At 38.6% G+C, this 12801-nt stretch overlaps 2 protein-coding genes and 1 long non-coding RNA gene across 3 annotated transcripts; all 3 read left to right on the forward strand.

Annotated features, from left to right (window-relative positions):
* Positions 1-2310: 2310 nt before the first annotated feature.
* Positions 2311-2980, forward strand: LOC150084948 (uncharacterized). Its single transcript, XR_016547086.1, has 3 exons — positions 2311-2381; positions 2649-2765; positions 2917-2980. It is a non-coding gene; the product is annotated as an uncharacterized LOC150084948 (long non-coding RNA).
* A 746-nt stretch (positions 2981-3726) lies between these two features.
* Positions 3727-10856, forward strand: LOC150084949 (neoverrucotoxin subunit alpha-like). Its single transcript, XM_090376401.1, has 11 exons — positions 3727-3776; positions 3953-4076; positions 4233-4416; positions 4531-4689; positions 9082-9260; positions 9393-9596; positions 9693-9909; positions 9985-10219; positions 10305-10428; positions 10551-10733; positions 10836-10856. The coding sequence occupies exons 2-11, from the start codon at positions 4020-4022 to the stop codon at positions 10854-10856; spliced, it is 1563 nt and encodes a 520-aa protein (XP_090232527.1). The 5' UTR covers positions 3727-3776; positions 3953-4019.
* A 283-nt stretch (positions 10857-11139) lies between these two features.
* Positions 11140-11709, forward strand: LOC150084950 (short-chain collagen C4-like). The gene has a single exon (XM_090376402.1). The coding sequence runs from the start codon at positions 11140-11142 to the stop codon at positions 11707-11709; it is 570 nt and encodes a 189-aa protein (XP_090232528.1).
* Positions 11710-12801: the final 1092 nt, after the last annotated feature.

The following is a 12801-nucleotide window of genomic DNA, read 5'->3' on the forward strand; positions in this document are numbered from 1 at the left end:
GAAGAAGGATCAACCTCACTGTAATTCATGTCCTTTAATATTTTGGTAAGATAGTGCACATGAATTGTATCAAACTTACCTAAAATAGTTCGCAAATCAACTGCTAAGCATCCCTTCGTTTATTAGACTTTAAACTGAAACATATTTTAAGAAACATTATCTAATATTGTGCTGCCATCTATCTTTCCTTACTAAAACTACAAAGGTTTATCAGGTGACTAAAGTGCTATAGTGCCTCCATCTGTAGGTCAGAAAATGCATAAAATAATGCTTTTGCTGCAGCATTATTTATTTATGACCATTGGAGTTCTCTGTGTCTTGTGAACTCCCCCTCCTCCTGGTCAGAGTTCAATATCATCTGCATAGAGTTGCCGCTCGACATTAACGGACTGAAATAAAGTTGACAGATCATGAATGTAAACAACAAAGAGAAGTGGACCCAAGGGTGAGCCTCGAGGAACACCTTGCGAAACAGTAAACGAAGTTGATGAAGTACCATCGATTATTAACCATAGTTTACGATTTCTAAGCAGTGAATCGAGCAAATCCAGTAAAGGGGAGGGGTCATAGACCATAATATGAAAGCTCGAAGAAGAATATCAATGTCAACGGAGTCAAATACATGTGAAGTATCAATAGATAGTTAATATTGATCAACCGATTAAAGTTGTGGATAAGAATCCAATAAACATTGCCCAGAAACCGATTTAACGAAGTCCAATCAGTTTCCATATGGTTAAAACTAAATCCGGGTCATCGGCAGTTGGGACATTGAATTCAATGAGTGGTATTACTTTTGGAGGCTTCAAAACGATTGCTTCATCTATAATATTCTCTAATTGTTGCATGGTGGATAGAGAAATTGGAAGAGCAAAGAATGTTTAGTGAACTGCAGCACTTTAACCAGGTGGTGTGTAAAGAGAGCAAAACCACCACCCTTTGAGTTTCTATAAGAATGATAAACAGAATAGGAGATGGGTTTCACTGTCAAGTATATAGGGATGTAATCGAGTTATAGTAAGGGCGACTATGCCAAAAGTTTGTTGCAGAAGGAAGAGGTAAAAAGCAGTGATTTTTTACAACACTTCTACTATTGATATATGAATGACAAGCTTGATATACGTCCAGAAGATAATTGCTAGCCAGGCAGCGTCTGAAGAAGACTTGCAAGGCCTTAATAATAGTATTAATTGGTCAGATATCCAAATCTTAAATACGTGCTTGTTCAGATTTAGGATTTAAACGAAGCATAGTCTGGATAACGGGTGGATAACTTCCTCACAGAAATGTGAAGACCTCATTCAGTCTTTAAAATTTCCTCAATATCTGCAAGGTCTGTGGAAGGAGCAAGACGACTGATGAAAGACCGAGCTTGAAGAGGAACAGCTTGAAATCTTGAGCTCTTGTTAGTTCCGAAGGCAAAGAGTGGCGCTCTACCTCTGCTAGATGAAGAACGAGATGGGTCAGCTGATATTGTTGACTCAGATAGACCTAATTAAAGTTGATAGGTCGAAGACTGTTCGTAGGCGCTGAGGATAAAAACCAACCTGGCGAAGCGACTGGAAGTCTTTTTCATTATTTGGCATGCATACTCCAGAAGAGCGAGGATCACGACTTACATGTTCAGCTGATTCATGAGAATCACCGAAGGAAACTTGCTTAGCATGTAAGATAGTAGGAAGAGGTACTGTGTGATCCATCTGATGGACTCTTTCACGATAAACGTTTCACCCAGGAAAGAGAATTGCTGGAAGACGACGAATATCCGGGTACATTAATAAGGAAATCATTCAACAAATTCGACCATTCGACCCAGGATTCGAAGAAAACGAAGGTCTGTGCGCCGTTCGTTCGATATTCGTTAACAGATGGTCAACGACAGATGCGAGCTGATACTGCAGAGAGCTCATTGAGGCCGCTGAAAGCAAACCCAACTTCCTGAATTCGATCATTACGGGTGACGAGACGGGATGATGATCTCTATGCTACTGCAATGGCCTTGATGGTGATTTCTAAAAGCTTTATATCTGCATTTGAATTCATCTTAATAGTCTAATCCTTTTAATTTTTAAAAAAATTAAGTTCGATTGAGTCTGATTCCGATAAGGTTATCTTAAAGAGTTAAAAACAGTATCCAACGTGGGAAAATAAACTTCAATCACAGATGTTCTTTCCCTCGATTATCATATTCGTGATAAGTTGATTCTCCAGCTGTCAGCAGCGTCGTATTCGATTTTCAAGGCAAACAAGATATTCCCCTGAAATTTCTCTGGATAACCAGGTGGTGTCATGTCTCCAGAAAAGATTCAACTAGCAGCCCCAGTATTACGACTTCGCTCGTCGAAGATTACAATAGGCTCAGGAGAACCTAACATTAAAAGGTAAAAGTTTTATTCAGTAGTTTGTTGAACATTGGTTTTCAGTTTTATTCCAGTATGCTGAGGTTTGATCATCTAAATGAATAGTTAGAGCTAGCCACTAACAACGGCTTAACCAGTTAAGCAGAGGTTTTTCCTTTTTGGATAATCATATTCCTGAATTGAAAATTTTAAAGTTAATCTTATGATAAACAGCAATAAAATCTTTGATTCAAGTGTGATACATGGACAAGCGGATTAACTTATTTACCGATATTTTTTGATTCTCAGAGATCCAGGATGATTGTTTCCCTGCCTTTTATCGTGACCCTGGTCTTGGGCCGCATTATAGATCTCCCTTCGTACAGGGTTGGGATGGATCTGTACAGTAGTATGGAATACGATGAGGTAAGAGTTATTTGAGATACTGGAAGGGTGGGTTTAAGTTTTTAGGAAAAGGATTCTTCAACACCGCATTATAAACGAATTCTACAATTCAGGAGAACGTCTTTGTATACAATGCTAATTTAACAGATTTATGTATGATTTTATCTTCTAGACTCAGATTGGAATAACGGATGCCAATTACTTTGTTTTGGATAACGAAAGCGAGTTACGTGAGGTAATGGAATTTCCAGTAGATCTCGCTTTGCGCGTTAAAGCTGGATACATTTCTACTGCTTCTGGTCAAATGGGAATTGATGGCCTTTTCACCGACGAACGTTCCTTCAATAATACCGTTTTCGTTGCAGTTTTGGTGTCCCATAGAACGGTAAGAAATACATCGCCCTCACTCTTCCAAAATCCATCTATCTACTCGATTCTTCAGTTTGTTTAGTTCATCAATCCACCTAACAATTAATTGCTCATTTTCAGGTTGACAGGAGTGTTCCAAAAGGTGCGCAACCAGTTCCAACCTGGTTTCCAACAGAAGGTTATACCCACTACACTTCAAAGATTCATTATGGTGGTTGGTTTCTGGCATTGCACAGAATCACCTGCAATGTGAGGGAAGATGTGCAACATGTTCGAGATGCAGTGTTGAAGATCGGAGGTCGTAAGGGTCCTGTAGATAACAACTTCCCAGGTATTATTATGGTAGAGTTTCAAGTGATTGATTTGAATATTTAGTATCCATTTCATCTAATCACTGAAAACACATTCTTTTTTAGACCTTTGGAGAAGAGTGGTGAGCGAAATTGGCCAACTCAAGCCACATGGAGCAATCAATCAGATGTTATCGGTGTATTCATCATTGCCAATCCCTATTTCTCTCCTCACTCCAGAGGGAATATTAGAAGCCAAGAAACAACTTCCAAGTCTAATGACAAATGACAATAATATTGGGGATCCCTTGGTGGCCGAGTTGACATCTTTGAAAGAAGTTGATAATTTCTACCCAGAAGTAACTTTACATTCGTAAGTGAGAACAACAAGTATCTCGATAAAACAGAATATTTTTCATCGATAATTAATTCATCAACTATTATTGTACTTTAATAATTGATATACAATATTAATAACGCATTAAATATTGATTCTTTCATTTATTGCTATTAAATTTAATTGTTTTTAATAATTACATTTTTTATCAGTGATCAGGAAGATGACTTAAAGAAGTTGAACAAATTATATGACGATTTGCTATACACTTACAATGAAATGTCAGTATGGATTAGAAGCATGGTGAACCTGCTTTCTAGAGAAGACGTTGCCAGGGTAGGTACCATCAGCTCTCTTGATAAAGAAAAAGAAGAGTTAACTTAACCACTATGTGATAAACATTCAGTTATTTTAATTATTGCGCACCAGAATGTGGCTGTCCAATAACCAACAAATCGGAAAGTATACGTGACCAATATTTTTCTTATGTAGGTTGGAAAGTGGTGGAGGAAACTGCCCGATCTACAAGATCAATTTGACGTTACCATAGAAGAGATTAGCTTGTACAAAGAACCAGATAATGAACTTTTGCAAACTACGTTTGATCGGTATCAGCGCGGATTGGACGAATTTAACAGTTATAGGGATGCTTATTGGGAACTCAGAGAAAGTATTGGTGAGTGCCCAAGTGTTTTTCAATAAAACGATTGAATAAATTTAGTTTTCGGCCTTTTTCTGCGATTCATATCCATAAAAATAATTTACCACATATTGTGAAATTCTCTTTCAGATAAAATCTGTCCGACCACGTTCCAAAAGGTTGCCAAGGGGACTTTGAAAGTTCACGATGACCAACAAGAGGGAGGTACGGACGGTAGAGATATGAACACCATACAGGAATGCCAAATTTGGTGTCTTAGGGTTGCAAGTTGCAAAGCTTTCAGTTTTGGTGAAAACCTGATGGCCATGGACTTATCCTCAGGGAATTGGATCCAGATACCCAACAAGTAAATCAGGAATTAATTGTATTTTAACAGATGATTGAAAATTAAAATAGTACGTTAAATACGTTAATAAATGAATTAATTAAAATAAATTTAACTATTATTATTAAGGCAGTTATGGAAAACTGTTTTTCTATTTTTTTTCCAGATGTTGGCTTTTCTACAGGACTTCCATCACCAAAGCTTTGACTCATCCACCAGGAATACTGGGAGAAATATCATTGTATGAAAGGAGGTGTTTTTCTTAAATGGTCAAATCTTTTACAAAATGTAATTTGCCCAATAAATCCTTGAAATAAATAAAAATGTCTTTTGTGTGGTCTTATTATCACCCCAAGAAATAGTTCTAGGAATCCCTTTTGGAGTCCTTTTTGGGAGTAAAGGCAAATGTGGGTCAGCTGGGATTTTCGCTGCTCCATGGACCAAGGCGGTCAAAAGAGGGATAAACATTTGAAACTTAACGATGATTTAAAATGAATAGGCCATCTACAAATTGAACTACAATTTCTCAATAATGTATTTTTTTACTAAACACTTTACGTATGAATACATCGATACTGCGATCAGAGACTTCTGGACTTTGAAGAATGCCTGTCCATTTATTTCGTGTACACATTGCGCCCTAAAAAGACAAGCTTTTTTTATATAAATATGCAAAATATCTGCATATTCCTATCATGGCACTAGAAGGAAAGGAGTAAACTAATTTCGACTGCTGATTGATCAATTGAGAAAACATAATAAAGGCACTATAAGAGTTTAAGGGTCTGAATGGATACAGTTGTACAAGGTATTTTTTGTAGTACTTCGACTTAACCCCAATGCGATTATTCTACTTTGACTTTAACGCTGCTCAATCTGCGAAATTGATCTTCAAAGTCAAAGTCATCCAATCAAGTGCATTGTACATCGGCATCTACCCTATCCCAAAAATCGTTTCCTTTCCCAAAAAAGGAAAGAGTCCGCGCCTTGATATTTTCAAGGCGCGGACTCTTTCTGTGCCTACATTTGTTCACGTCATTAATTGCAATAGGATTTTACCACTGACTGGTAATTCCACTCAACATGTTTAGATGTGCACTGGAACAAGCCACAATTTTTCCAATTTTCTAGTTCTATTCTGCCATATTCAGGAACATTTCATAGTACCTGTAACTATTTGATCATGTATTCTGATGTCCGGATCCCATATGGTACACTGAATCAAACCACTGATTGGCTAACTCCAGAAATGCCCTTATGCCCTCGTGGGTTGTTGGTATAATCACTGTCCTCCCCACACTGGGTGGAAAAGATAAGTTCGGATCCCTTCAATGATGCCAGGAATTTACGGGCCTTTTACAAAACGTGGCTAATTTAGTGGATTTTAGGTGAGGGCAGCATGGTTTTTTCTCCCAGAAATTCGGGTTTTTCGTCCAGAAAACAGCAAATCGACCACAGAATGTATCCAATTTACAGACATATTACATACGGAGAAATATGGCTAAACCTTACACTAACAACAACAACAACAACCTACTGTAGGTAAATGAAAATGCCCATCGTGTCATGTTCAATAGCCAGTTATCAGCTACTTCCATTCCAGTAACTACAAAGTTTACGAAAGATTCTTTACCGTTGCTGAAGTTATTAGATGGGCTGAAAGGGTTTCGTCAACCACAGTTATTCTACCACTTCCAAAGTGTACGAATCGGTGGAGTTCACAGAAGAATTCCACCCATTCGTACGCTTTCTTTGACAAATAAACCTTTTTCGTATTGTGCAATAATCCTTTTATGACTCAGAGAGACTTTAACCTCTTCTGGTCACAAAAATATAGTTACAACACGTTGTTTCACTAAAGATGCAAATGAAAAGTAGAATAAGTAGTAGTAAGGATACTACAGAACTCTCCTTATTCAACTGACCCTTCTCAATATGATTTTCTTTTCTCTTCTCCAAACTCAAAATGAAGCTGAAAGGATGAAAGACAGAGCAATCTTTCCCATTTTCAGAAAGGTGTTATTGTTGGAGCACGTTTCACAAGAGCCTCATTTAAGAAAATAAAGGAAAGACCCATTTCCAATAGAACTATGCAGTTGGACTTGAAGAATCTGAGATTTGGTAGTCGTGCGCATACACGAAAGCCACTCCTTTTTTAAGAAATCGAAAGATTCGACTGGAGTGGTGCCAAGGCTGGACTGTGGAACAGTGGAAAAAATCATGTGGTCTGCAGAGTCTCGATTTACACTTTTTTTGCACCAATGGTAGATTGAAAGTGTAATACATGATGATACCATAACAGGTATAATGATAACCTCGAGAGCGTGGTCTAACCCTCTGTACAACTCGATCCAAAAGTACTTTGGCATTACTTTATGAGCAGCCATAAATTTTTGTCTCTTGGGCACTTGTGGCACAAGAAAGAATGGCCAAATTTGGGAAACAAATGTCCAAACACCAGACAAAGCAGCAGATAACTGTACGTGCTTATATACACATTGTGTGAAGTTCATTTTCATCCCTAGTCTTTTCATGAGGTTGCTGCTGCTTCCTATGATGATTATCACAAAAAATAAGTTTTCTTTCTTTATGGTTTATAATTATTAATATTTTATTATTTTCATTCTTAAGTTTTTAATTGTTAAAACATTGTGTGACTTTTTTCCCCCCTGGATCACCAAAAAGGTCATATTACAGAAGTCGATACAGAATGCTCGAAAACATGGTCACCAGTACCATGACATCAGTAAGGCGTGTGAACCCCTCCAACGACTAAACAGGTCTAACAACAGTGAACCATACTCGTTATAAGATTCTGTGGCAACAAATCCCATTCTTCCGCCAGCACAGACCTTAGCTCACCTTCTCGCTCAGTGGCCAAGGAGGTGGCTGTCGGTGTGCAACGACGCCCAAGGGCGTCCCACACATGCTCCATCGGATTTAAATCTAGTGATCGTGCTGGCTGCGGCGGTCGTTGGATCTCTTCAGTTTCAAGGTGTTCCTCCACCACTTGAGCTTTATGTGCACTGGCGTTGCCGTGCATAAAAAGAAAATCTGGGCCAACCGCACCCCTAAAAAAGTCGCACATAGGGATCGAGGATCTGTTCTTGGTACCTCTGTGTGATTAAGGTATCCCTATCAAAAACATGAAGAAGGGTGCGGCCTTTAATCATTATTCCATCTTAACACGAGAACATCGCCTCCACCGTAAGTGTCTCTGATGTTGGAGGGATGGTACCCCATTCTTGGTTGTTTCCAGATGAAATAACGTCTAGAATCTGTTGGTGGGCTAAAACGGGACTCATCAGAGGACAGACCTGTACCCTATTTGTCAAGGCTCCAAGTCACATGCTCATGACACTAGTTTTGGTGTTAATGATGGGATACAAACCACTGGCTTCCTCGAGTAGAGTCCGCTTGAGCTTTCTTAACACAGTTGAATATGTTTTCACCTGTGGTCGCAGCAACCTCAAGAGACAACATAGTTGTCCTGTCATCCTGTTGCTAGAGCCAGACAGCAATCCGTTCAGGTTGACGTATCCTTTGGGCGACCTTGGCCAGCTCTTCTTGTATGGTGCCTGTCACCTGAAACTGCTTCCAGTGCGTAGATGACACTGCGTTACACATTAAGACAACGTGCCTGAGACTGCAAGTCGTCCAACGTCCCGCCATTCTCAAAGAAACATCTAAACGACGATGACTTTCCATCCTGAGTAACTGAGATGATCCGAGTTACAAATAGATATCGATTTCTATTTGTAACTCGGAATTTGCATGCCCCAATATCTATTATATAAATATTTATAATAAAATATTAATGAAAAACATTTTGCTCTGTTAATTTTGTCGAGCAGTGTACTTGGGTCACAAATCAGCAGATCCACTGTAGTGGAATAAAATTCGAAGAAATCATAAAAAAGAAAGTCCAAATAAATATTGTTGATAGATTTTCGTTGGAAATTTCAAGCAGATTCTACCGAAAGGGACAGAGAAAAGTTGCACATGTTTCTGATACGAGCTGTTTGATAGGAGACACGATAATAGACAGAGAAAGAGAGAAAAAAGCATGGGAACTCGTCGCGTGGAAGGCTTTTTTTGATAGCAGATTACGAGCTAACGCAAAGGTCGCATTCTCGGGTATTTGGCTGATGGTGGCCTTCTGTTGGATGAACTACTAGAGTTCCACGAGGCACTGTGTATTAGCGAAAGGTAAGGCTGTCTCGATACCATCCTCTTCTTTAGTTTTCAGCTCAGAAAACTGATTTTTCGTTTCTGGGTGTTCACTTTTATTAAGGTTACGATCTACGCTTTCTACTTTAGAATAAAAATAAATTGAAATAAGGAATTGATTATAGGATTGTCTTGTTTGCAGAGTGGTATTAACAAAGTAAAACATTTTTCAGGTGACGTTGACAAAATGGTTGTGGTTGAGATGCTTTACGTCTTGCCCATGCTCCTGGGCAGGACCTACGATGTTCGTAATGACCGCGTGGGGATCGATATATTTCCTCAAGAAGTTCTGAATCAGGCAATTGTAAGTGGCGTTTCCCAAAGGATCAATAAGATTCCTTTTTGATAATAGAGTAGGAGACAAAATATTTTGGATCTTAGTGTACTTTATAGCTGTGTCCTAATAGTTTAATAAAATGAATTTCTACTTTCCTAGGTTACTAATGAACAAGAAACGAAGTCTTTTCATAAAGTGGCAGAAACCTCCAAGGATGTTCGAGATGTCTTGGATGTAAGTGGAGACATATCGTTGAAGGTGAAAGCTGGACTGGTGGATCTGAAGGGAACGGGGACTTATCTAAGGGATACATCCAACACGGGAAGCACTGTAGAGGTCCTTACTCGGCTCAGGTTCAAAACGGTAAAGTTTAAATAGTATTTTTTTTATTATAGTATCATCTTAGTGTAAATTTTTTGCAGTGTTTATGCGATCTACAAGTAAGTGTTTCTGAAATAGGTGACGCTCTCTGTTCCACCCAGAGGAAGACCCCTCAGTAATTGGGCAACATATCGAACTGAGGATCTGGGAACACATTACGTGCAGAGTATCACTTATGGAGGTGAACTTCTCGCATCCTTGCGTTTTGTAGCAAATAAGGCCGAGGACAAAGAATACATAAAGGGTCAGATAAATGCAAATCTTCAGGGTCAGTTGGTGGATCTAGTAGCATCAGGTAAGAGAAATACAAAGGATCAATATTCTTTGAAGAATGAAAACGAGCCGATTTCATAAACCAATATATTTTTAGGGGCATTGGAAAGGTTGGAGAGGAACTTGAAGGACAGAGCCCAAATGGAAATCTCGTATTATGCCACGGTTCCATTAAAAGGGGTGCCAAACACCATAGAGGGGCTAAAGAAGCTTACCACAGGATTTAAAGATCACGTGAAGGAGGTGAACAACGGACGCGGTGTTCCAATTCGAGTACAGCTCATGGAATTGAACACGCTAGATCCAAGCTACTTGAAATTCAAGAAACACCAGTAAGATAATTTTTTATTATCCTGTATTTTGTGGTAATGGTTTCGGAGTATATCTGTATTAAATTATAATGTTTATTCTTGTCAGAGCTCTGCAATCAAAATTATCCCAGTTCGAAGAGATGTTTGACGAATTACGGTTGGCCAAAGCCAGACTTCAGGACTGGGCCCGAGCTCTACCTCCAACCATCACAAAGGAACAGGAAAAGCAGGTAAGAATAATTGGGAAATTTAGCTTCACCAAAATCTCAATTTTAATTAGGAACTATATACTACCATATTTTTTTATATCGATTTAGTTTAATTTCAAACCTTTCCTTCTTTTATTTTCCAGGTTACAGATATGGTAGAAAAACTCAATAAAATTCTTCGGGTATTCCACGAGACAATTGCTACTTTGGACACAGAAAAGGGAATCACTCAGTTGAGAAAGGCAACTCGAGCCTATGATGAATTCAATGAACTGGGTCTACCCGGGTTTTACATGGATGACGTGGTCAGCCTCATCAATGGAATGGTAAGTTGTTGTACTCCAGTATCGAAATTGGAAAATTATATGAATATTGAAAATGTAAAAGTTAGAAATTAATTTCGAAGTATTTTTGATAATTTTTAATAGTTTAATCATGTTCGTGGTTAATAAATATTTTAATAATTTTAATAAGAATTATTAAAACAATCATTTACTGTTCTTTTTGATATTAATGTTAGTGACTGTCTGATACTAATTTCGTTTTTATTGTTTCTTTTCAGAATGTCATCCGTAAGTTTTGATTTTGTTTATTCTTCCTCAATTTATTTTAAAGAATGAAATACATTTCACTGATAATTGAGAGTGAGTATTCAATACTCTCACTAACACTGTTCACTAACCTTGATTAATAGCTGTACATTACACAGGCGATGTCTTAATTCTCTGTTTTATGTCTTCAGCACCTGATTCGTACGAAGGAAGCAGCACCTATATTCGATGGGGACAAAGCAGCTGCAGCAATCCCAATGCCACTCTTCTCTTCGATGGTTACACAACATGTTCTACCGAACTGGGGATTGGAGGTGGAAGCAATTATCTTTGCATTCCCAAAACTGCGGACAGTGGAGAAGAATTGAAGAAGCCACCACTTGGATCCAGCTATCTTGGAGGAGTTCGATACAGCGATTTAAGTGGAACTCCATTTCAACCTCCAACGGACTTGTTTACTTTGGGGGTTCCTTGCGCCCAGTGTCATGTAAGAGGTCCGACGGAGGTAGCCACGTTTGAAGAAAGAGATGTTTGTCCAGAGGGTTGGACCCAGGAGTACGACGGATTCATCATGGCCAGTAATGCACAGGGGTACAGGAGTCAATACATCTGTGTGGACAAGAAACCAATCGGATACAATGATGGCAGGATGAAGAGGGAAGACCAGTCTCTTTATCCAGCCGTCTTGGAAAAAGGAGTTCAATCGCAAGGGTCTATTTCGGCTGTAAAATGTGTTGTCTGTTCTTTATAGTGATCGCAATGAGATGAAATAAAAGACATGTCATACTAAAGTTGTGTTTTCATTTAAACAAAAATAAATTCAATGAAAATTGCGTTTAATGCAAAACGAAAACACCTTTACTAATTTAAACGTTGAAAGCTCTTAGGACATAGATAGAAATAAAAGCAATATATTTTGACAAAAAAATTAAGACACATTATGTTTTAGCATGTTAGAACCAGAGGACCTTAAGGCTTGTAACGGACATTCTTCGAGCTAGGATTGCTCACTGAGAGTCTAAAACGCTGATGGAGCTGATATTCAACTCCCATTCATGAGCTAACTGGGCTGAATTTCGGCTCAAATCATTCTGTGACAACCAAATCTTAGTTAGCAATTTCACGATGGATTGTTAGTAATCCTCGGCACATGCCCACATGAAAGATCAGAATTACTGTACCTAATATACTGTATTGACCAACCAGGTGTGACCCAACACAAGCAGTGGTCGAGGTGTGGCGTCCACAACACATTACACAGAAGAATGCCGCCCGTCTGTGTTACCAGACAATATTAGGTGGTCGATGACTCTTATCCATCCTGTGCAATAACACCACTTTGCTTATTGGAAACTTGAAATGGTGAAACTCATGTTTAGTCTCCAGAGCTTTGCTCTGGAGACTAAACATGAGTTTCACCATTTCAAGTTCAGACTAAACACGAGTTTCACCATTTCAAGTTTCTATCAACCTCAAACCATCAACCACCATTTCAAGTTTCCATCAACCTCAAAAGACATCAATCATACTGCATAATGGAAGATATGGTGGTTTCCAGAGTTTTGTTCTGGAAACCACCATATCTTCCATCATGCAGTATGATTGATGTCTTTTGAGGTTGTCGTGGGTATCATGGCGAGATCCAATATTCCTTCTATTACGAGGGTACAGTTTTACTGGAAAAACAATTTAGTTTAAACCATTCAGTCCACCAACCTTTTTGGCAACTGTGTAGGGGGCATCTGGATCAGCTAGGGCATAATCTCGTTACCTCTACTCCATTCTGCAAAATTCATTTGTTGCCTCTGTTGTTCTTTCAACTCTACAAATATAGTTGGAATTT

This window comes from Mastigoproctus giganteus, chromosome 6 (genome assembly GCF_048544385.1).
Source record: "Mastigoproctus giganteus isolate SK-2022 chromosome 6, ASM4854438v1, whole genome shotgun sequence".
In the NCBI taxonomy this organism is placed as follows: Eukaryota; Metazoa; Arthropoda; class Arachnida; order Uropygi; family Thelyphonidae; genus Mastigoproctus; species Mastigoproctus giganteus.

Bases quoted from the DNA above. Each gene is read 5' to 3' on its own strand.
- LOC150084949 (XM_090376401.1), top strand. From the start codon at position 4,020: ATGTCAGTATGGATTAGAAGCATGGTGAACCTGCTTTCTAGAGAAGAC. The intron at 4,690-9,081 runs GTGAAAACCTGA...AATTGATTATAG, and splicing joins TTGCAAAGCTTTCAGTTTTG to GATTGTCTTGTTTGCAGAGT. The intron at 9,261-9,392 runs GTAAGTGGCGTT...CTACTTTCCTAG, and splicing joins AAGTTCTGAATCAGGCAATT to GTTACTAATGAACAAGAAAC.
- LOC150084950 (XM_090376402.1), top strand. From the start codon at position 11,140: ATGTCTTCAGCACCTGATTCGTACGAAGGAAGCAGCACCTATATTCGA.